The sequence below is a fragment of the Bufo gargarizans genome, chromosome 6 (genome assembly GCF_014858855.1).
Source record: "Bufo gargarizans isolate SCDJY-AF-19 chromosome 6, ASM1485885v1, whole genome shotgun sequence".
Taxonomy (NCBI): domain Eukaryota; kingdom Metazoa; phylum Chordata; class Amphibia; order Anura; family Bufonidae; genus Bufo; species Bufo gargarizans.
The window spans coordinates 108910234-108935924 of record NC_058085.1 but is presented as its reverse complement, the minus strand read 5'-3'; the positions used below and the strand labels follow the sequence as shown (position 1 = coordinate 108935924).

The 25691-nt window shown below is 41.1% G+C and overlaps 1 protein-coding gene across 1 annotated transcript in view; it reads right to left on the bottom strand.

Annotated features, from left to right (window-relative positions):
• Positions 1 to 573: 573 nt before the first annotated feature.
• Positions 574 to 25691, bottom strand: part of LOC122941460 (serine/threonine-protein kinase 17A-like) — a 64005-nt gene continuing 38887 nt past the window's right edge. Inside the window, exons 2-7 of the mRNA XM_044298727.1 lie at positions 20037 to 20249; positions 8229 to 8373; positions 7340 to 7466; positions 4174 to 4222; positions 3782 to 3961; positions 574 to 1971 (exon numbers count right to left, since the gene is read on the bottom strand). Of these exons, the coding sequence (XP_044154662.1) occupies positions 1719 to 1971; positions 3782 to 3961; positions 4174 to 4222; positions 7340 to 7466; positions 8229 to 8373; positions 20037 to 20249 (967 nt within the window). The 3' untranslated portion in view covers positions 574 to 1718. The remainder of the gene's footprint in view (positions 1972 to 3781; positions 3962 to 4173; positions 4223 to 7339; positions 7467 to 8228; positions 8374 to 20036; positions 20250 to 25691) is intronic.

Sequence of the window (25691 nt, the reverse complement as noted above, 5' to 3'; positions counted from 1 at the left end):
ACGTTGGATGAGGTTATTGGTCCTGGCTGATGGATACAATGATGTTTAACCTTATAGAAAAACTGAAATATCTAAATTATTTAATCACTCCTTTTACGTATACTAACAATTAAAAATGTATCTCAGGAATAAAATTTCTCAAGCTGTCAAATTCTAATGTGAATTAGCCCTAAAATGGTCCAGCTCCTTTGTGGTCTGGAGACATGTCACCTTGTTCATAAAGAAAAAAAATGGGGGAGTTTTATCAAAACTGTTGTAAAGGAAAACTGGCTTAGTTGCCCATAGCAACCAATCAGATTCCACCTTTTAATTTCCAAAGGAGCTTTGAATTTTTATAAATTTGTCCAATATCTTTACTTTGAGATTTAAAGCACAACATTGAAAATGCTTGTAGTTGTTCCTAAGCACGAGGCTGCAAATGGTTACTGTCAGACTGTATCGTTTTTCTTTCTTGCTAAGACCTATACAACATTTTATATGCATCAAGTTCTTTGACAATTTTATGAAAATTTCATGCACTAGGTGGCAGTATTTCTGTTATTACACCATTTATCCAGTTTTTTGTCAATAAAGTTTATTGAAAGATGCAAGCTACGTGCTGTTAGGATACAGTATACTCTCTGTGGTCATTCATGTAGACCTCTATATAACTAGTCCTGGATGTGCTGTCAATGGAGAGGAAATATGACAATCTAGTAGCACCCAGGCACCGTATTTCAGTAAAATTTATGTAAATGACATCAGACACTTGTGTCTGTTATTTCTTTAGAAAAATAAAATAAAGCACATTTATAAATAGATCATATTTTACATAACTAGGAATTTCCCAACTAGGGAATATTTACATCTTAAGTGAGTAGGTTACATTTTCAAGCCATTCAGTTTCTAGAGGGTCCTGTAATAGGACCATATTCACACAGCTACAATATGGGTGCTTTCTAGCATCCATATTAGAACTGCAATCTGTGGCAGAACCAATATTCAGAGCTGTGTTGCCATGACTGATGTACAACCTACAAAATGGCTGCAACTGCAACAGTAAATAGGCAATTGCCACATCTAACCTGTATAAATCACAATATGACACACCATGCCAATTTTCAATTTTCAGTACCTAGGAATGGCAGACCACAGGCTATGTGCACACATGTTGTTGCTTCTGTTACTGGACAGAGGAGGACACTGGGACAAAAATATTCCAGTAAAGGAAATTAGTGACCTCCGTGGGAGTAAATGTCCATCACAAAGCAAACATATTGTAGGCTTGAAAATTAGATGGGATTTGAGACCTAGCATAAAGTTGGATCTGTCAATATCAAGTGTAAAAGTTTAATGTTACCACCATCTGCAGGCCATTAAAACATCATCCGTGGCAGATAAAGTATAATGCCAGCTATTTTGAGTGCACTTCATAAATTCAAAGTTTGATATGCTTTAAAGGAGCCAATTTCTGGTTATATGACCATAGCACAAGTCTGAAGCCTAAATACAGATTGCTATTGAGATTCAAATATATTCCACGGGCAACCAAGGCAGCAATGAAAACTCAGTAATGCCTACGGCTGAAATAAGTCAAAGAAAAAACTAAGCCTTGTTTGAAAGGACCCGTTTCATTCCTGGCATGTAAATTCACCTGGTGTTAGTACAAGACGTAGATCTCCAAATCCAGCCTGGAAGGAGAGAACCTGCTTTGGTTTGAATCAAAGATCATCCAGATGTTAACACACAACCTCAGGCTGAATTTCCTTCAGAGCTGTAAATTGGTTCCTTACACCTTTGAGATCAGTTTCTATGGTTTCCCTGCATGGACAATGAACTGTATAGGATGCTAAAAGCATAATTTCTTCTGAAGTTTTAGGCGTCTCCAGTTCACTTTCATTCTGCTCAAAAGTTATGGCCTCCAAGGGTTCTGGCTCCTGGTATTGAGAAAGCCATGCATGTTTAAGACACTCGTCAGCTCGAGCCCTCTTCCTGTTGAAAGACAGAGGTTTACTTTTACTTCAGAAATTATGGAGGAGTCGCAATAGGTCATATTATCTTTACCCAGACCTGATCTCACTAGGACTACATGCACAAAGGCCAGTAAAGTTCTATGCATAGCAACATAATCACTTGCAAAATAGTAAGGAGGCATAATCCTCTGTCTCACACTCCAATAAACTGCCCATGCACATTTTATTTTTATTGTCAGACATTACTAATCATATATTTTTGGGACAAAAGACAATCAGCCATGTTTTTCTGCACTGGTTGCCTTTTTTCCTCTTTGATGACAGGCTATTGCCAGTGGTGTTTGGTGTCCATTCACCCTTCCTGATAAGACTAAATGTACACGTATAAAGCACCTCATGGCTGATAGCTGTCAGCCACACAACCACTCATCAGACAACCATCATATACATTTGGATGGACACATCTATCTGTGTTTTATAGATGAAGGCTGGAATGCACCTGGTTCCCCCATCAAGCGAGATACAAATCAGCGAATATTAAGAAATTGTTGTCAGCGATTTTGTGACACATCCCTTAGAAAGTACGTTATCTCCTAGTAATCGGGAAGATTCATTTAACTCAAATTTTTAGATTCGAATGGATTCGGGGATATATAATATAATAGTAGGTGGGTCGCCATGGCAACAATGACGCTTCCGATGTGAGTAGGTCGGGTGGTCGGGGCTGTAGGTCATTTGGGTCGGATTGAAGCACATGAATTTGCAGATATGGCCCTATAGGTCATGTGGGTCTGCTGAGGACATGACGTAGTGGTGAGGACACTGCGGGTCACACGGGCTGGAGCAATGCGATCATGTGACCTATTTCGGAGGCGGGACGCTTGGGGCCTTTTCTGAGCGTGCACATTATGATCAGGAGAACGCCAGGATGACACGAGAGCTCGCATGGTGGGGTGACCAGCTGCAGCCATCTTTATTGAGGTAATGGGTATACTACTGATTGGTGAAAGGTGAAAACATCTATGATATGTATAAAGCCTATTGGTGGTGTTAACTAACACAGGTGATAAAATGTTGTAATATATCGTTTTATTGGTAGATTGATATGAGAGGTGGGTCTAAGTGTACTTTATATACTTCTGCCTGACACTTCAAAAATAGCTGGATAAAGGCTACTATGTAGCCAAAACGTTGCTGTTTGTGGACTTTGTGTACCGTTTTATGCACCACGTGTGAATAAAGCCTTTTGGATTGGAGATGCTGCCATTGCTTTTTTTATGGAGCTAAGGTCATTAATATCATACTACTGCAGAACCTCGTTAATTACCCTTCATGGAGTGTTTAAAATATTTCAAGAACGAAAATCTAGCAGACAGTGATGGTTTTTAGATTTTAATTTTAAAAAAATTTAATTATCCCAACATGACCATAAAGTAAATCATCATATTTTGAAATGTATTTTACTACTTTGCCAAATTTTTTCTAGTCAATTCACCTCAATAAGGCTAAGTTCACATATGCATTGTGAACTCTGGCAGGGGAACAGACTGCCGGAGTTCACCATATCTGATGTAGCTGGATAGGCCACACACCGTCAAATCCCTACTGACTACAATGAGATCTGACGGCTTTGAGCCAGACAAAAGTCATGCTTGCAGGTCTTTTTGTCTGATCAAACCCTGTTGGATCGGATTGTTCTCAAAGGGGATCCAGTGGTGCACACCCTATCCAGCTATGCTGGATACAGTTAATTCCGGCAGTCTGTTCCTATGCCTGTTCAGGCTGCCAGAGTTCACATATGTCAATGTAGCCTTATCAGAAACGCTTACCTGGGGTTTTCAATGAGAAGAGACTTGATGAATTGGATAGCCTCGTCCGAGATTCCCTCAAACTCTTCCTGAGAGTACTGAATGGTTACTTGTGAAATATTCAGAAAAGTCTCCTGCTTTGTGTCTCCCAGGAACGGAGATATTCCAGTAAGCATGACATATGTAAGCACCCCAATACTCCTGTGACATAAAAAAAAACAGAACAAATCATTTAGCTGACCTATCCAGTTTTCAGCTGATATATTAGTATTATATAAGATGGGGTTAATAGTAATGAGAGCGCACTAGTGATGACGTGACAGGTGAAAGAATGCACGTCAGGAGGGACAGTTATCTCCATTTCTGATGAACAACAGATTCATTTTCTCATCATGAAGACCGATTGTACTTACCACATATCTGTCGCTGTGCTGATTGGTTCATAATTCAACACCTCTGGAGCTAAAATCAAGGAGAAATCCTATTTTAATGTTAGAAGCACACAAAAATGTCAGTAGAAAAAAAAAGTCTGCCCTTATATTATATCCTTATAGTTTTTTCTTTAGGAAAATATATGGTTATCCTAGGCACGATTTACTTGCTGTTGATTGCCAACATCTGCTTGAATTTTGCTTCAAGCATCTACTACTCTATCAGTAACATAATATGTATTTTTTGACAATTGTTGTTATCTTCCCCCAAATAATTTCTGATTCTGTGCCCTTGTTCTTGCATTTATATTCTCTTTCACACGGGCAAGATTTCCGGACCCATTCATTTCTATGGGGCTGTGCTCATGTTTGGATCACTTTGGGAATGCCATTTTATTTTTTGGGGACGTTACAAGGCTTAGAAGTTTAGAAGCAAATCTTTAAATTTTTCAGAAATTTTTTAAAACCCACTTTTTCAGGACCAGTTCAGGTCTGCAGTCGCTTTGTGAGGCTTACATAATAGAAACCACCCAAAAATGACCCCATTTTACAAACTACACCCCTCAAGGTATTCAAAACTGATTTTACAAACTTTGTTAACCCTTTAGGTTTTCCACATGAATTAATGGAAAATAGAGATAACATTTCAAAATTTCACTTTTTGGGCAGATTTTCCATTTGAATCCATTTTTTCCAGTTACAAAGCAAGGGTTAACAGCTAAACTCAATATTTATGGCCCTGATTCGGTAGTTTACAGAAATACCCCATATGTGGTCGTAAACTGCTGTACGGGCACACGGCAGGGCACAGTAGGAAAGGAATGCCATATGGTTTTTGGAAGGCAGATTTTGCTGGACTGGTTTTTTGACACCATGTCCCATTTGAAGCCCTCCTGATGCACCCCTAGAGTAGAAACTCCCAAAAAGTTACCCCATTTGGAAACTACGGGATAGGGTGGCAGTTTTGTTGGTACTATTTTAGGGTACATATGATTTTTGGTTGCTCTATATTACACTTTTTGTGAGGCAAGGTAACAAGAAATAGCTGTTTTGGCACCGTTTTTATTTTTTATTTAGAACATTCATCTGACAGGTTAGATCATGTGGTATTTTTATAGAGCGGGTTGTCACAGATGCGACAATACCAAATATGACTGGTTATGATTTGTTTTTTTGTTTCAGTTATACATAAAGCATTTAAAAAAAATAATAAAAATGATTCTTTAGTGTCTCCACTAGGATAGGGTATGATTTTTGCGGGATGAGATGATGGTTTGATTGCCACTATTTTGGGGTGCGTATGACTTTTTGATCGCTTGCTATTACACATTTTGTGATGTAAGGTACAAAAAATGCCTTTTTTTTTTACACAGTTTTTTTTTTTTACGGTGTTCCTCTGAGGGATAAGGTCATGTGATATTTTTATAGAGCAGGTTCTTACGGATGCGGCGATACCTATTATGTATCATTTTTTTTATTTACTTAAGTTTTACACAATACCAGCATTTTTGAAAAAGGTTTTTTATTTTTGGGCGATTGGCTTAGGTAGGGGCTCATTTTTTGCGGGATGAGGTGACGGTTAGATTGGTACTATTTTGTGGGGCATACGCCTTTTTTTTTAAATGGTATTTATCGGACAGGGTGGATCATGTGATATATTTATAGAGCCGGTCATTATGACGCAGCGATACCCAATATGTGTGGGTTGTTTTTTACTATAAAATAAGGGGAAAGGGGCGTTTTTTTTTATTGTTTTTTTTATTACTTTATTAACTTTTTTTTTAAAAACTTTTTTTTTCACTTTTCTTTTCTTTACTTTATTTCTGATGTTTACTTTTGGGGGACTTATCCCCTCTGCAATGCATTAAAATACATCTGTATTGTAATGCATTGCCTGTTAGTGAGGCTGGATCTCCTGAGCCCCCATAGAAGGCAGTTCCCGATGCCGTGCAAGGCATTGGGCAGCCTCTGCACGGCATCAGGCTACCTTCTGAGACATTGAGTCCCCAAGTACAGGTATGCACTGTGTCCTTAAGTACAGGGACATCAGGGCGTACCTGTACGCCCTGTGTCCGTAACAGGTTAAAGGGGTTATATGGGAATTTATATTGATAATCTATCGTCAGGAAAGGTCATCAATATCAGATTGGTGGGGGTCCGACACTTGCAACCCCCGCTGATCTTTTAGAAGAGGCCGGCACTCTTAGCGCTTTGAGCCGTGGCCTCTTAGGCCATGTGATGTCACCGTACATCATTTATATGGCCTAGTTGCAGCTCAGCCCCATTCAAGTCAAAGCAAGTCATGCCAAGCAGTGCCAGTAAACAATGTACAGCCCTGTGCTTGGTAAGCTGCTAGGAGCTCCAGTGAGTGTGAGGATAGGTCATCATTATCAATTCCTGGATAACCCCTTTAAATTTTAACAGCAAGTGAATTCAGATCATGAAAAGCTTTTTTTATTCTGACTCCAATTTGTGCCACATGCCTTCCCAAAATGCACAAGCACAGTGCTCACAGTGATGTCACAGTACAGTTGTAATATATTGAGTGATATCACAGTACATAGGGGCACATTTATTAAGACCGTTGTTTTAGATGCTGGTCTTAATAAAGCCCTCTACTGGTGGTGGTTCCGCCAAAGTTATGAAGAGGCGCCGGCCTCTTCATAACTTCGGCGGATCCTCCGCCAGTTCTAAATGTAAAACAGCTTCCGAGCCATTTTACATTTAGACCTTTTTCTACTCCTAAAACAGGCGTAGAAGATTGTAAACCCCACCCATGCCACGCCAACAATTTTAGATTTGGCGTGAGTGGGGAAGGTGTATTTCAGATTGATAAATGACCCCCATAATGCGCACAATAATTCTGTAGTACAGGTATAAATTACTCATGGATGTCACAGCACAAACAGAATGCCCAGTACAAGCATAATGCACAAAGTGATTTCACAGTACAAAGATAACCTTCTCCTGTCAGGTATTTATGACATATTCTTTGAATATGCCATAGCTGCCTAAGATGGAATTCCAGTTTAACTTCCACAAAAATAGCCTGGATCTTGATACTTGTGTGCTGCTAGATAATGTGCAGTCCGTACTTGAATGCTCTGCATGGATGCTCATTAATGAATCTAACACTGCTGTCACTTACCTACATACTCTGGTGTCCCAAGTATCTCTCGCACCTCTTTAATGCTGTCCACTTGCCGGGACAAACCAAAGTCTACAATACGAATGTCTCCCAGTGGTTTACTGCTGGTAAGCAAGATATTCTGTGGCTGTAATAGAGGATATCAGGAAAACAGAATTACCAAGATGCTACAACAGTAATAGTGACATTAAAACCTATGCAAATAATTACAGGGGGAATCCTGTAAAAATGAACTCCTGATCTGTCATGACCACATGTGAGAAGATCATATTGGAGAAGTTGGTGATCTTGAACTACTAGTGATTTTCAGAATGAAAGGTCTGTATGCTGTAAATCTCACATTCATATCAAAGTGAATTTGCTTTGAACGTTGTATAAGATTTACAGTATAGAGACATTCATTCAGAATATCAGTAGTGGTGTAAGATAATAGACTTCCCCAATGTTATCTTCTCACATGTATCTATATCAGCCGATCACAGTGACCAAAATTTACTAAGAAGTTGTCCACATTTTGATTACATTTCTGAAATGCCGTTCACTGACAAGTAATTGCATGCGAAAAACTGAGAGGGTCCATTGCTTACCCCAGCACAACCGTACAAACCCCCGCTGCCCATGGGTGTGATATGCAAACAAACCACCCGTCCAAGATGGCAGTACCCAAAAGTGTTCAGGGCAAGTGTAAATACAGGAGCTTCTGCTGCCTTGTACCTTGCCCTTGCATAGTAGAAGTCACCGTTGTGAGGCTTTAGATATGGAGGTCTGTTAAACACTGCACCCATAGGCAGATGACAACATTTGAATGCCATAATCCAACATCTTTATTCATATTTTTTAACACTGCCTTATCAAGTTTTTGTAAATTTTATATCTGATTATGTCTAACCTTTAAGTCCAGATGGACGACATTATTTCCGTGTAGGTACAACACCCCCTGCAGGATCTGACGTATGAGCCGCACAACATCTTTCTCTGTAAAGGCTTCGTCTTGGTCAGCCACACACTGATTGAAGATTTCACCACCAGCCGCACTAGGAACAGAATATTATATCAAGATTTAAAATGTATACAGATCAAGATACCATATTGTTGTGATTATGTGTTGTACAGAATGATAACCTGTCTGGCTATTCCTCTATTGTCATACTGTGGTTAAAATATTGCATTATTTTTGCTTTGACATACATATTAAATAATGAGAACAAAAAAATGCTCATTGTGAAAGTGCTCAATGCAATAAAATACATAACGGGATATTTCCACTTTAGTATGCCAAATGGACAGATGTGAATTACTGAATCTGACTCTGAGCCTGCATGTGTATTAAAACGTCTGGAGATGTCTTGTCCTTCTATTTACTTGAATGGAGCTGTGCTGCAATACCATGCATAGCTTATGGATAAGAATGACACTATTTTTAAAAGAAAGTAACCATGTTTTTATAATATCCTGTGACCCCTTCAGGGTGAGATAAGACATAGCAGATGCCACATGGCCAAACTGTGGCCAAATGCAGCAAAATGCCCCAAGATGGTGGCTTGCAAATAATTTGAATGTTATTTGGTTGCTGACTGTTAACAGCCCTGTGGCTTGTCAAAAACTATGTGGCCATTAACAGCCAGTTCAGGCTATTTTCACACTAGCTTTTTAGTTAGTATTTAGTATAGTATTTTAGTTAATTATTGTCAATGGGGACAAAACTGAACTGAACCGAATGCACCAAAATGCATTCCGTTCCGTTTTGTTGCGTTCCCATACCCGAGAGCAAACCGCAGCATGTTGTAGTTTGCTTTCCGTCCTGGGATGCGGAGCAAGACAGATCGGCATGACTCCCAATGCAAGTCAATGGGGACTGATCCGTTTTCTCTGCCACAATAGAAAACTGATCCATCCTCGATTGACTTTCAATGGAGTTCATGACGGATCCGTCTTAGCAATGTTAAAGATAATACAACCGGATCCGTTCATAACGGATGCAGATGGTTGTATTATCAGTAACTGAAACATTTTTGCTGAACTCTGCTGGATCCAGTAAAAAAGTGTGAAAGTAGCCTAACTTGTAATTAACTTGTAAACCACTCCAACAGGGGCTTTTGCTGAACCGCAACTCAGATCGACCTTGTGGCAGCCACTATGTGGGACCTTAGCTTTATGGTAGATTCACACGGTGGTTTTTGGAGGCAGATTTCATTTCAGTTGTTTTTTTTTTTAGCCAAATCCAGAACTGGATCCAACAGGGATGGAGAAGTATAAGTCCTTCCTTTAGATTTCTGATTTCTTTCAAATCCATTTCTGATTGGCTGAAAAACCGGCAGGAAATAGTAACCAAAAACGTATTGTGAACCTATCCTTACAGCACCTGTTTAATTAAAAAACACCTAACATACTTAGAAACCCTAAAAAGTGCAAAATCCACATACAAGTAGCAAAACCTGACTGACATCTAGGGAATAAATCTTTAAAAACGGAAACTGATAACTTAGCAATAACCTAACAAAGAACCACAGGATGGAAATAATATATTGGAACCATTCACAAGAATGAGAACTACACAGACCAGAAGAACAATGACATCTTCCTGGACATACATTCAGTTCTCTTTATAGTATGGTATTTGCAGTGTGGTAGATCACATTTCTTTTGATTCAAGAGTTACTTAGGGCTCTTGAAATCAAACCCCCTCTGGCTGTGAAAACATTTTGCTCACCTTCCTGAATGACAGTGTAAACATGTGATTGTTCGGGGTGAGTACAGAATGATCCGTATCTATGCAATTCTGAACCAACACAAATATACAAGTCAGATCTTGTCACCAGATTTTGCAATGGGCTGTCATAGGTGGTGAGCAACTCGGAGGTATAATATTCAGACAAATGCTACTTCTTATAATTTTAGGGTATGTTCTCATGCATATCTCCTATTTAGATCTATGTGTCTCCAAACAAGCTCTGTGGAATCTGATCCAGTAGTAATAATGCCATCCACTCTATGATATTAAAAGGGCATTCCCATCTATGGCTAGTTTCACACTAGTGCCAGTCTGATTCGGCAGGGAACAGCCTGCTGAATGTCTCTGTATCTCTTGGCAGCTACAGGGATGTCCCATTATCCAAAAATGGGGACTGTCGGAGATCCGGCCGCAACCCGTCAAATACCACTGGGAGAAGTGTGAAACTAGCCTCAGCCATTCATGGATGACATCCAAATACTTGTCTTATGTGGTAGCCAGGATGGCCAGAGTTACAGAAAAAAGGAGGCTGTGCTATGTTGTTTCTGTATCGCTCATTTACCTCTGCGGCTCTTTCTGTAACTCCAGCCACCCAAACCTCCAGAGAAGATGGCTATTCTGATCTCAGTCATGAATGGCGGAGAAAGAAATGGCTGCATAGGGTGTGTTTGGAACCATGGAGCCATATAGGGCTGCATAGAAGATGTATACAGAAACAGGATTTTTTTTTAAATTAAGGCTATTTGCAGAACTATTTGACTTTTCATTTTAGATGTACTGGAAGGGTGAAAAAAAGCACTGCAAAGGATCCAGGTTTAAAGGGGGTTCTACCCTTCCAAACATTTCTGTCCTTAAAGAGGACTTGTCAACTCCCCTGACATGTCTGTTTTAGTAACTATTGCCATTCCCCATGAAATAAGAATTCTGGAGCATCTATTCTTATGACTTTATGTTAAACCATTCCTTTATTATTCCTATTAGAAGTTTATGATTGAGTTGCCAACACTCTGCAATAAAGGTCAATCTGGGTGTTTCCAGTTGTGGGTGTATCCCTGCACAGTCTGACTTATCCAATCAGTGCTGCCAGTGTCAGACAGTGCAGGGACCCCCCCCCCAACCAACTGGTAATACCCAGTTGGACCTTTATTGTACACGGCTGGCTTATTCACTCATAAGCATCTATAAGGAATAACAGTATAGGTGTCAACGGCCCTGAACTTGTAGGGACTGTCTCTAATTTTATACAGAATTTAAGTAGCTACTAAAACAGACATCTCAATAGAGGTGACAGGTCCTCTATAAGGGACCCACGACCTGTCCTATAACAAGTGGTGTATGTAACTTGCCTCATAAGGAATAAAACTATCATACCAGACAAACCAGAGACTTCCCCAAAGGACACCTATCTGGATATAGCTCCTTTGGGGCCGCAAAAGATGCAGACAGCACACCACGTTCCGCGGCCCCGCAAAAAAGATAGCGCAACTCCTTTTCTTGTCCCCAATTGGGGACAAGAATAGACATTTCTATCACAGTGCCAGCCATGTGCGGTCCGCAAATTGTGGAACGCACATGGGCCGGTATCCTTGTTTTGCGGACCACAAAACACTCCGGTCGTGTGAATGCGCCCTTAGAGAGAAGAAGCCCCACAGAAAAGATCAAAATAAGCTCCCTATTATGGGGCCGGTTTTTGCCACCCAGGTCAAACAGGCCTGGTGTATGTTTCTCCTTAGCATGCTTTTTCATCTTTAGAATACTTTTTAATTCCCCATCTTGTTTGCTAATCAATTTCCTCTGTAGAAAATATTATGAGATGAACTTAGGGCCCCATAGAAGCCACATAGTCTGGGTCTATGATATGTACGTGTAAACATAGTTTCTCCTCCATCTCTATATCAACTTCTAAATAACCTTCATTAAAACACGTGGCCATAAGCAAAGGAGGTCCCTGCTGCTTTTACTTGCCGATTCTATATATCTCGTTGATCGTATATAAAGGAGGTTCTGTGTTCTGGCTACAACCAGTTCTTCCTGCAGTATAACTGCTGTAGTGATCACTCTGCAGTTAGAGATCAACCAAGTTACAAATGTCAAACAAAAGGCTCTTCACGGAGCCAGATTATAGGTGCTAAGCAAGGCCAATATAGCCAAAGGAAACTACTTAACATGCCTGTGTCACCATGGAAAATTTAAATTACAGCTTAAGAAAAGGTGCTGCAAATATTAGCTTGCAATAACCTTCAAAGCCTCTGAGATGTCAGGATCAGACCTTTGTAGTCTGCTTTTTTGTCTCATACTTTACTCCAGGCCTGTGGCATCCTCCCTGCACACAAGTGACAGATTCACATACCCTGTTGCTGTTGCCCGGTCCCGGTATTTTGATGTCTGACATAATTATATCTTGTGCATATCGGTTAATATGTATAGCTTGGAAGAAAGAAGAGACAGAGGGGATATGATAGAAACTTTTAAATACATAAAGGGAATCAACTCGGTAAAGGAGGAGAGCATATTTAAAAGAAGAAAAACTACCACAAGAGGACACAGTTCTAAATTAGAGGGGCAAAGGTTTAAAAGTAATATAAGGAAGTATTACTTTACTGAGAGAGTAGTGGATGCATGGAATAGCCTTCCTGCAGAAGTGGTAGCGGCAAATACAGTGAAGGAGTTTAAGCATGCATGGGATAGGCATAAGGCTATCCTTCATATAAGATAGGGCCAGGGACTATTCATAGGATTCAGATATATTGGGCAGACTAGATGGGCCAAATGGTTCTTATCTGCCGACACATTCTATGTTTCTATGTTTCTAGGTTACAAAAACAATCTGTCGAGGTTTTTGTAAATATGGGACTTTAGCCTGATTTCTTCATTTTTACCTACAAAACGGCCTTGATACAGAGAAGATTCTCTTTTTGTGACAAAATGTCTCCTGTTACCTCTCTGTCCCAAAAACACATAAAAAAATGCAATAATGTGTAAATGGGTTTTCATATCGGGGTGTGGTCAGACTGGGGCACCTACTCTTCAGCTATTGAGAACAAGTACATGGGTTTGAATCTGATCAGGGACAGCATCTGTATGTAGTTTGTAATCTTCTCAATCTCATCTCCCTATATCTCTTCCCTCACCCCATCTTCCCCATGCTTTCCACTCTGCAAAAATGGTGCATTATTATACGGCGCGAGAATCAAACAGATTATCGGTAATGACTGTTCTGGCGAACGGTTGTTCCCGACAATCTGGCCATGTAAATGTGCCGCCGATCACCTGATGAATGAGTGAAACCATCATGGCTTCTGGGCAGCAAATTGTGCTGTCTAACAGCGATATGCTGCTCGGAAACAATTAATCTGTATGGGGACAAGGGATTGCAATAGCAATCCCTTATGCTCATATTATGAGGAGATCGCTTCATGTAAGTACAGCAGTCTCCTTCACTGAAAAGCAGCCGACTGTTGGGAAGGAACGCTTCTAGACAATCGACTGCTCAGTCAGCCTGTGTAAATCCAGCTTAATTTAAGACCGACATCCTCCACGATCCAAACCTCCCACTCCTGTCTTCAAGACTTTTCTCAAGCTGCACCAGATCACTAGAATGCACTGTCCCAGACAATCAAGTTACTTTCTCAAGGGTGTATTAGATTGCCAGATTTAAGTCACAGCTTTAAGCATGCCCTAAAAACACCTCTTTTTAGGCTGGCTAATCATATTACTTAATCAAACCTTTCTCCATTTAACCCCTATAACAAGATTCCTCAGAACCTGATCCATCCATCCATCTGTAGTACCCACACTCCATGTAATTATTTTTTACAGTGGTACTATCAAAAGATAGGTTTAGCATTTATCTTTTGCTTCATTCACACCGGACAATTGCCCTCATAACCAGGGGCGGATTGGCAATGTACTTCACCGGAAAAGTCCCGGTGGGCCGACTTCCCTTTTACTATGCAGTGGCCCGCCAGCCCTGGCATGCGCTGTGTGCTACAGTCTGTAATACACATCGCAGGCTGCTGGCCTTGCTGCACTCTCATTATCATAACAGTAGGACAGTAGGGCCAACCAGGGCTGTCATTAACATACACAGTGTATGATAATGACAGCGCAGCACTGCAGGGCCAATAGTACTAGTAGCATAACTGTGCTAAACAGTTTAGGCTACTTTCAGACTGGAGTTTTGGTTTCCATTTGTGAGATCTGTTCAGGGATCTCACAAGTGGTCCAAAACGGATCAGTTTTGCCCTCTTAATGCATTCTGAATGGATAAGGATCTGCTCATAATGCATCATTTTCGCTCCGTTCCGCCTCCATTCCGCTTTGGTGTCCGTCTGATGAAACTGAGCCAAACAGATCTGTCCTGACACACAATGTAAGTCAATGGGACGGATCCGTCTTCACTGACACAATATGGTACAATAGAACACTTTCCATGATGTTCAAGACTGATCCGTTTTGGCCATGTTAAAGATAATACAAACGGATCCGTTCTGAACGGATGCATGCAGTTGTATTATCTGAACGCATGCATTTGTGCAGCTCCATGATGGATCCGCACCAAACGCGAGTGTATAAAGTAGCCTTACTAAGCTCCTGTGTTGCACTGAGTTAACTGTGATTCAGCCAATAAAAGAGAGGAGGCAAGTCAGGATAGCCATTCAGATGTAAGACGCTCCCTGTCTGCAGTTCATACCAGAGAGAAAAGTCACCTGCTTCTGCCTGGGCTCTTAGGTATGCCGAGAAGAGGAGGTGGGGGGCCACTGCATTGTGTGTAAGAGGGGGCAGTGACTGCATAGTGTATATTGTGTATATGTGACAGTGGGGGTGACTGCATAGTGTATATTGTGTATATGTGACAGTGGGGGTGACTGCATAGTGTATATTGTGTATATGTGACAGTGGGGGTGACTGCATAGTGTATATTGTGTATATGTGACAGTGGGGGTGACTGCATAGTGTATATTGTGTATATGTGACAGTGGGGGTGACTGCATAGTGTATATTGTGTATATGTGACAGTGGGGGTGACTGCATAGTGTATATTGTGTATATGTGACAGTGGGGGTGACTGCATAGTGTATATTGTGTATATGAGGGGAGAGGGGCGGACAGACAATGACAAGAAAGTGAAATCACTACTGGTATGTTAACATCACCTAAGTTCACATCATGCTTCGTTTTCCATTCTCTGATATGTCAGAAGAACAGAGAATAAAAAAGGAAAGAAAATCCTTTATTTTGCATCTGCTGTAGCCATTTTCGTGTGAGATCCGTTATTTTAGATGGTAGGAAAAGTCCTCCACACAGGACTTTCCCTCCTGTCAAAAAAAAAGGATTTAAGATGGGAATGGCTAAAATGGATGCAAAATAAGCACAATGTTCTGTTCTGACAGCTCAGAAGAATGGAAAACGAAACGTGATGTGAACCTGACCTTACTTGTAAATGATACCTGTCTAATGAAAATAATTATTGCTTGTATTGGACCCTCCAACGAGCATTATGACCCTGCCTAACGGTTTTCTGACCCCGCCTTCTAATAGTTTGGCCCTGCCTACAGTATGGCACCATTTGCATATTTTTTTCCAGGGCCACTTTGAATTCCCAATCTGCCCCTGCACATGACTGCTTGAAAACAAGTGGATTTTATGATTATATATATATATTATATATGATAATTGGCCTGTTACAGGTAAAATCTGTATCCAGCTTCACTACGTACTGCAACATGCTTGCTTCGCAGTATTTGGTCACATGGTTTCACAAAACTGCAGCTACTAATGATAAAACTGCATGAATTAAATGTGCACCAGAAGCTGGCCTTAATAGGCTATTTGTTAATTGACCCCAAAAGGGGACAAATCCTAATACCAAATAATTGGCTTCAGAGTTATCTGCTATATCTCAGGGGCCCTTTTGCAGGATAGCCTCGTTATCTCATTAGATACTGGACTCCCTGCAGGTTCCTCTTGTGGGTCAGCAGATCCTGAATTTGGCTCCGTGATAAGATGTAGACATACCGCTGACTTCTGAAAATGGTTGCATGTCTTTTGATACAAAACATATTTGACTTTTGCAGTCATCCAAGCAAAATCCTCCAAAACAGCAAGAGCTGAATAGGTTAATCTCCTTTCTGGCTGCGATAAGATGACTTTATGAGAATTTATTGTCTCAGCACATTCCATGTCCAGGAGCCTGCAAGACCCATTTACTGTCTACACGAGCGGCTAATGAGATCTCAAGCACAAGGGCAACTGACAAAGAAATAATTAAAATCATTATTTCCTCTTGGTCCTCTCATCTGCAGCTGCTGGTTATACGTCATGGAAAAAATAATCAAATAATAAGCCAGGAATACAGCGTGAAGCTAATCTGCAGTAGAATGTACACAGCACCTGGCCTGTGCATGATACACTAAAAGTCAATTCTCTGGTTTGTAGGATGAAAGTCATAAACCTTTTAAGGCTACTTTCACACTAGCGTTCGGAACGGGTCCGTCTGATGTTTCATCAGACAGATCCGCTCCTATAATGCAGACGTTTGCATCCGTTCAGAACGGATCCGTCTGCATTATAACTTAGAAAAATTTCTAAGTGTGAAAGTAGAAATTTACTTGGGCCCCCTGGATCCCGCCTTCCCACACCTTAGCAGGCAATCACGCCCTCCACCACAACACACACAAAAAATCCACACATCTGGTAGAGTCCAGTGAATGACTGTAAATACTTCCAGTTCTGAAGACTCCAGCGGCTCAGGATCAGCGCTCTGCAGGAAGGAGACCAGGGCTCGGCTCACCCTAGTGTTACAGTGCACCCCAGCACCCCACAGTATGCAGTATAGCACCCTATAGTATACAGCACCACACAGCATGCAGTATAGCACCTCACACTATACATTACCCCCACAGTATATAGTAGAGCAGTATAGCAGCCCACAGTATACAGCACCCCACAGTATACAACACCTCACAGTATACAGTACAGCAGTATAGCACTCCACACTATACAGCACCCCACATTATACAGTACAGCAGTATAGCACTCCACACTATACAGCACCCACAGTATACAGTATACAGACCCCCACAGTATACAGTACAGCAGTATAGCACTCCACAATATACAACACCCACAGTATACAGTATACAGCCCCCCACACTATACAGGCCCCCACACTATACAGCCCCCCACACAGTATACAGCCCCCCACACAGTATACAGCCCCCCCACCGTTTACAGCCCCCCCACAGTTTACAGCCCCCCCACAGTTTACAGCCCCCCCACAGTATACAGCCCCCCCCCACAGTATACAGTCCCACACAGTATACGGCCCCCCACAGTATACGGCCCCCCACAGTATACAGCACCCCACTATACAGTAGTTTACAGTATATTAGCATACAGCCCCTGTTACCTTTTTCTGATGTAATCTTCACAAAAAAAAGCTCCACAGTTAAGGCAAACTTCTCCTGCAACACTCCTGGTAGGACCTGTGATGACCTCATAGCCATGTGACCAGTAATATTGCTAGGTTACTGGTCACATGGTGATGATGTCATCTAAGGTCCTAGATCACAGCTCGAACACAGTACGATGCCTGGACTCAGTGCCGGCAGGCATGGCATGGCAGCACCCCCTGTGTAGCTGACAGCCTGACACCCGGGGCAGTGGCTAGCAGGGCTCAAGAGGCAGCTGCCTTGGGCCCCCCAGGAGCAACTGGGCCCGGGGCAGCTGCCCCTTTTGCCCCTTGGTAAAGACGGCCCTGGTAGCTTCGGACGACCATAACCAAACTTCTTGGCAGTTTGCTGTCAGTCAATCGTTCACGTTAATTTTTCCAATGCTGGCCAACTTTTATCTCCAGTACATGGGCACCATAGGTTGTGTAAAAAAAATACAAAGCAATAATATAAGATCAGTTTCTGTGACAACTAATAAGGCCTCCATTACAGCTCCCATATGGGGTTTCACTCACCTTCCCCTCCAAGTCCTAAGTGTGAAGTAAACTGAGTCGGGGATGCGTCATTGAAAAGCTAGTGGAGGTTGAGTGACAACTCCAGTATGTACTGTACTAGAGGACAGATTGGTTGTCACTAGGGATGAGCGAATCGACTTCAGATGAAACATCCGAAGTCAATTCGCATAAAACTTCATTCCAATACTGTACGGAGCAGGAGCCAGTTATTGCTTCGCAAAGTCTTGTGAGACTTTGCGTAATAACTTCATTTTTCACAGTACAAATTAATTTCTGAAGTTATGACGAGGTCTCCCAAGACTTCGTGAAGCAATAATTTTGGCTCGTCAGAGCCAATACATTCTAATACTGTACGAAGCTCCTGCTCCGTACAGTATTGGAACGAAGTTTCATGCGAATCGACTTCGGATGTTTCATCCAAAATCGATTCACTTATCCCTAGTTGTCATCCATATTTCTCAAAAAATAGTAAAACAAAGAAAGTTTTCACCAGCTTGTCAGAAGAGAAAAATAATTTAAGGGGTTATCTATTCTAGATAACCTTTCCAAATGCCTTAGGCAGGTGTGTAGAAGTGCAGAAAGCTGCTGTAAAGAGCGACTCTCCATCTAAATCAGGCATGTCCAAACTGCGGCCCTCCAGCTGTTGCAAAACTACAACTCCCATCATGCTCTAATAGCTGTAAGCTATACAGGCATGCTGGGAGTTGTAGTTTTGGAACAGCTGGAGGGCCACAGTTTGGACATGCCTGATCTAAATAATCTGGCTTGTCAGTCCATAGATTTCAATAGCCACTCCCAATGGGGGACCCTTCAGCTGGATACCCATGTTTTAATTCCCTTCACAAAAGGTAACTCATAATTCAAACATACTGATGGCAGCGATTTTGTCAATGTACAATCTAATTTGATCAAAGAGACACCAGTGAAATCCAACTAACATGCACAAAGAAGTAGCGTTCCTATTATCATCCCATATGTCTCCTTAAAGGGTTTCTCCTCCTCTAAAGATGGCCATACACATTTTTCTAAAATTTATAAAAATAGGTAATTTCAACCAAAACTAACATTTGTCAGTTGACTGGTTAACCTCTTTAGCAGAATTTTTGTTAATGTTCTTGGCGATAGATAACATACATATGTAATAAAAACGGTGTCAGGATAGGTGACATTTTCTGCAATAATTAAAACTTAACATTTAAAGGTGTGACCACAACATTTTCATAGATACTTTCATAAACTCTATATAAGGTTATATATCTCGGCTTTATAGACGTTGCTGTCTGAGAGATGGGCAGGATGTGGGTACCTAGCTTCAGCTGACATGCACAAAGACATACATTTCTCAGAAATATGCAACAGTTTTAGTGCAATGTGGTAACGATTTCCTTTATATGAGATTATAATACTACATTTTAGACACTTCACGTACATTGGTTCTTGGCATATTGTAGGTCTATCTCTCAAGGAGAAAGTGTATTTAAAGGGGTTGTCTCACTTCAGCAAATTACATTTATCATGTAGAGAAATTTCATTTAAGGCACTTACTAAAGTATTGTGATTGTCAATATTGCATCCTTTGCTGGCTTGATTCATTTTTGCATCACATCACACTACTCATATCCAGGGTTACGACCACTCTGCAATCCAGCAGCCGTGGCTGTGCTCGCACACTATAGGAATAAGTGCCAACCTATGTGCACTCCCATGGTCCCAGCCACTAGAGAGGGCGGCGCTTTTTCCTATAGCGTTCAAGCAGGACCACTGTTGCCAGATTGCAGAGTGGTCATAACCATGGAAACAAGAAGTGTATAATGCAATGAAAAAATGAATCAAGCCAGCAAAGTAGGCAATATGGACAATCACAATACATCAGTAAGTGCATTGTTTTAACTTTGGCTACATGATAAATTACATTTGCTGAAGTATTTATTATCACTGCAAGACAGAGCTCCACAGACATCCACCAGACATCAGATCTAGATTAAGCCAATACTTACTACTCCATGACAAGGATAATTTCACTGTTTGTCTCAAAGACCTCATGGAGATCCACCACGTGGGGTGAGAACCGAGCCATTTCCAGAATGGCAATCTCATTGATGATGTCACTGCGGCAGTCTTCCCCCTTTCTCCGTTTTCTCAGAAACTTTGCTGCATACTCCTTGCCTGTCAATAATTCCACACATTTCTTGACCACTGCAAACTTCCCCCTAAGACAGAAGAAAAAACATGGCTTACAATTTAGCTTTTTGCATCAAGATGTTTGCGTTCAAAGACAATTCTAGTTTATTCCATAGAGTTCTTGCTAATGGAGGATCCAATATTCTGCATGACACAAATTTAATGGAGAAAAATAACTGTAATTAAGAAGATAATGCCTGTGTGCAAACAGTGAGTTAGGATTGATTCCCAGAATTCACCCCTGTTTTTTAGGGTAAATCAAGAATAGCAAAATCAAACAAAGCAGAATAAAATATAGTTACATTACTAAAAATAAAAGAAATTCCAGCAGTACACAGTCAAGCGTATAGTAGACTGGCAGATGATTGTGCAGATCATCGCTAACAAGAATTCATATGAACACTCGTTAGTGATGATCTAGCGCAATCCTCTGTAGTAGTACTCACTATCAAAGCAGCAGGCAGGCCGGCAGTGTAACGTCACTCACTCAGCCACGCTCCTGCCAGCTTCATTAATGAAGGAGTGCTGGACTGCATGCCGCTTTAATAGTGAGTACTACTACAGAGGATTGTGCTAGTTTAAAGCAGAGCTACTGCTTGAAGATTACATGAATGGACTTTACATATGAAAACTGCTGTGAGCGGGGCCGGTATAATGGAGTAGTGACTGCACCGGGCCCCGCCACGAGTGAAACAGCAGTTTCCGGCCCCCAGCCCCCCCTCCCTCCCCTCTGATACATCGCAGGCCGCACTGTGCAGCAAAGCGGCCGGCTATGTATCAGTATCAGACATTTAAAAAGCACACCATTCGCTTTATAAGAAGCACTGCCAAGTGAGTCTTATAACGCAAAAAATACGGTATATAAAGAAAAAAAACTAAGTCAGGTTCTTGAACCTGGTACTTTCGAAGTTGATGGGTAACATATTTTTTTTAATGCAAGGACTGCTTACATATTTGTAGGAAGTCAATGTTTCACTTCCTAACGATACAACCACATGATACGGTTGTGAGCCGTTCGGGTTGCAGCTGACCACGCAGTATTGAATGACCTAGACAAAGTTGTGGTGAAACACGAGTCGGGTGTGGTGGGTGAGCCTAGCTGCAGCACTGGCTATGGGCCTTCAACTTTTGTATTGTTGACTCGTGGGCACTTGCCTATTACATTTCTGACTGGTTATTTTTGCTATATAATGTTTGTGTCCTGCATGCAGAATCACCCTCCTTGTCTTTTATCTGTATTTAAATGTAGCTTTATTTTATTGTGGTATTTTGGATATCTACTACTTTTCTTTTGGGGTGATATGCCACCAGAACTGTCTGGCAGTGGCTTTCTCCTCTCGGTCGAATCAAACACGTATGTGTATGGGAAAGTTGAAAGAGATAGCTGTTGGCCGAACAATTGCTAAGCCGACAGCTATTGGATGTGTATGGCCAGATTTGCTTCATAGCTATCCCAGAGAATGGTGAAGATGGCAAGACATGTCAAAGGTCCAAGAACCACTTGTAGGGTATACATCCCATATGGCTGCTATATTTCTTATTCTAATAAAGATATTTAAAATCTCCCCCCCCCCCCCCATGGAGAGAGGGGGAGAAGAAATGAGAACTTACTCAGGACTCCCTGTCAAAAAGAATAGCATTGTTAGGATACCAAGGGTGTGTATTGTATGGGGAACAAAACGGAAGGCCCCCACATCCTGGTCGGTAAAATCCCGCTCTGTCAAATAAATTACGGTAAAAATGTATGTAATAATTATAACCATTGTTAAATATTTCTCAGCAGGCCAACTGATTAATGAGGAACAGGAGTACAAAGAGGCTAGAAAGTTGTTATCCAACTCCTGGTACACTATTAGATCATGGATGGGGATAAAAGCATCTCTCCTCTTTGGTATAATTTCCATCAACAGGCTTTAAATGGAATTGCCGAAGATCAGTTTTGGCAAAAATATAGCATTCTATATGTTTTACAGGTGGTGAAGAATAGAGCAATACTGTCGTCTGATTTAGCACAAAGGAAGACTTTGGATAATTTGTTCGTGGTTTAGATATTTTCAGTTGCGGTCGGCACTGTTTAGTGTAAAGGATAAATCAATTTTGGAGCTTGACACTTCCACCTCTTTAAATGATTTGATAGTGAATTTAGAACAGAGAGTTAAGACTGCACATATTTATAAATTACTACTTAAGACACTATTTATTAAAAAAACAATCAGGACAAAGGGCATGGAGAGTTGATTGTCCAGGTATCCAGTCAGAGGGATGGGAATTTAACTCTGATTTCTCACAATTTTAAATCACGTTTTGGTTCAATTTAATATTTTGCACAGATTATATGTAACGCCCTTATGGCATAATAATTGTGGGTTAAGGGATAGCTCTAATTGTCCATGGTGTGAGCTACCGGGCGCAGACCATCTGCATATGCTTTGGTCTTGTCCAAAATTAAAGAACTATTGGAGTGTTATTTATAATTTTCTTATTCATAAATTAAGATTGCAGATTCCTTTTATGGTAGAATGTTGGATACTGAGTGATCTTTCTAAGGGTACTTTCACACTTGCGGCAGGACGGATCCGACAGGCTGTTCACCATGTCGGATCCGTCCTGCGGCTATTTCGCCGTGCCGCCAGACCGCCGCTCCGGTGTTTTTTTTAGGCAGAATACTGTTTCTGGCTAGACTTCTGATTGCCTGGTTTTCATGATGTGTTCCAGAGGTGAACACACAGATAAACTTGGTGAATAAGGTAAAAAATTATAAAAACTTTCTTTATAAGCAAAGAAATGCTCAAGAGAAGCAGACAAAGATGTAGGAGGCTTGGAGGTGTTAAAACTCCCTCCCTTATTTTTGATTCCTTTTTTTTTTTTTTTTGTTTGTTCTTTCCGTCTCAGCTTGTCCTTTTTCCTCTCTCTTGCTTGTTTTTAGTGATAGAGAGATCTGAGATGCATCGCAAGGGTAGGGGGGGTGTAAATTAGGTGGTTTATGGGGGAAATAAAGTATATTATCTTTGTATTTTAATTATGTATTGAAATGGACTGTATATTTCTTATTCTAATAAAAAAATATAAACATTTCCAAGCATGCTCAGTAATGAAAACTATGGGTGTGAGTGGGGGGAAGTCGCAGATTGCATTGCAAATAACCTCTGTGCTGCGATTTGCTTCTGAAATGCATTAAAATATGCATTAAAATATGCAAATTTCTGTTAGTAAATGACCCCCTAGATGCTTTTCAAGCACATTTTGTGTGCACACTGTAAAAGCTCCCGATGTACATGCTAAACTTGTCCATAGGGCTAAATTAGCCAGACGGACGCCAAGACTATTAGACTAGGCTAGACAATGAATTCAAACAAAAAGATGCCACCAGAGGGAGGTATAATGAAAACTTCCTCAGTGAACTACCACAACTAATCATTAACTGAAAAACATAGGAGGTAGTAGCTTACTAAAATGTAACGTTTAATCAATTGAATAAAATACTAGGATGCTTTAAATTTACATCACAATAGTGATAACAACAATGAAAGGTGTGTGCACACCACCACACGTGCCACAAACACAAAACAATAACAAAAAATGTAAAATGGCCAGTGAGCAAATATCGAAGCCAAAATAACAAGAAAGCCTTCCACTCTTCATTATAGAAATTACCGGAAATAAAAGTAACAGTCTTACCGGTTGGAGCAAGATATCTGAAATCACAATTGGGGTATGGTTTGAAAATCACTTCAAGGAAGATGACGGACAGGGTCCTCGTGATGAACACTGTTCCTAAACCACCCTGTCAGAACTAGTACGCCTTGATGTCCTTCTAATACGGAGTCATAGCTCTGACAAGGGCGGCCCCGTCCGGAACCTTACCCTGAAATAGGAGGCCCTAGAAGTCCCTACCCTAGAGGAAAGATGATAGATCCCAGGGAAGGGAGAATATCCCTAACCAATTCATCTTAATCTTATTATTGCCCCAGACTCATCAGAGGATAAGGGGCAACAGTTTAGCTGATAATGTGGTAAAACAGCCAAACAGTAAAGGGGGTATACAGGAATCAATAATCCTCCCAGTGTCACTGAAAATTCATTTTGAAAATATAGTATAATATTGTAGTGACACAAAATCTATTAAAGAAAAAGAGGGGGGGGGGTAGTTAAATGCCCACCCTAGATGGTAAAGGACATATGGTCCAGAGTGCTACCATCTACAAAGGGCCAGGGTATTGCCAGATAGTAGATCCTCAGAGAGTGCATGTGGTCACTTTTCTGCACGTGGTTGTGGAAGTCAGCGTACTCTGTACTTCCACTGACAGATATACCTGAGGAGCGCGAGTATCCCTCCTTCCCTCCGGCAGTCCCGATGACGTCACAAAAAGAGCATCATACGGGCAGTCGGGGGAAGTGTGGAGGGGGTGTGTCCAGGTGGAGCGAAGTGGCATCAGCGCCGCTGAATAACCGCAGCGCAAGTGGTCCACCCCGCTCAGATAAAGCAGATCGCTCATAATAGAATAAGAGACAAAAGAAAGGGGGAACATTTTGGGCTGGAATAAATAATATGTTTTATAATAAACTGCCAGAGACTTATTATGAACTCCTAAGAGTAATTCAATGATTATAGAGATAAAAAACAAAAGAATGTGTTGATTGGTTATAGGGTTACTTATAAAGAGACACCAGGAAAACAAGAGAATTGTCATCAAATTATTGGATGACCACATTAGGGACAAACTCCAAACTCTCAGATGGGGTTATTCCCAACGTGATCACCAATTATCATTGGTGCAGCAGGATAACATTAGTGAGCGAATATACTGTACCTGTAGTCAGATAAAGCACTCAAAATTCAGTTCGTTTAGACCAGGGGGGCACAACCTGCGGTCCGGGGGCCACATGTGGCCCTTGATACCATTCTGTGCGGCCCCCAACCATCTGGTAACAGACATGTATGCCTATGTCTTGTGGCTTTTTACGTGTCATTTTCATGCATTTCTCCCATTAGATGGGAGTCCTTGAAGTGTAACTAGACATTAATGGTATATAATGTGTGTTCAATATGCCATAAGTACAAAATTTCAGTTAATACACCTTTAAATTTTAATTTCGTCCCTCGTCATTGGTTCAGTCTGGTAATGTGGCCCCCAACCAGGAAACGTTGTGCACCCCTGGTTTAGACCATCGGGGCTTGGTGTCTTAAATTTATAGATCCACCAGGTCTCTATTTGCAGAATATGTCTTTCCCAATCACCACCTCTGGGTGACCGGTTGACCCGTTTAATTCCCGTAAACTTAATCGCATTCGGTCTTCCCTAATTAAATTCATACGTCAGCGAAACTCCCTCCGTGTTTTCCCTTACATATTGTACTCCACACTTGCAGGAAATTAGGTACACTACTCCTGTTGTATTGATAAAGCTGTATATACGATAGGTAGTGTCAGTTTCTCTCCCTGTAAAAGTCTTACACACTTGTACACACTT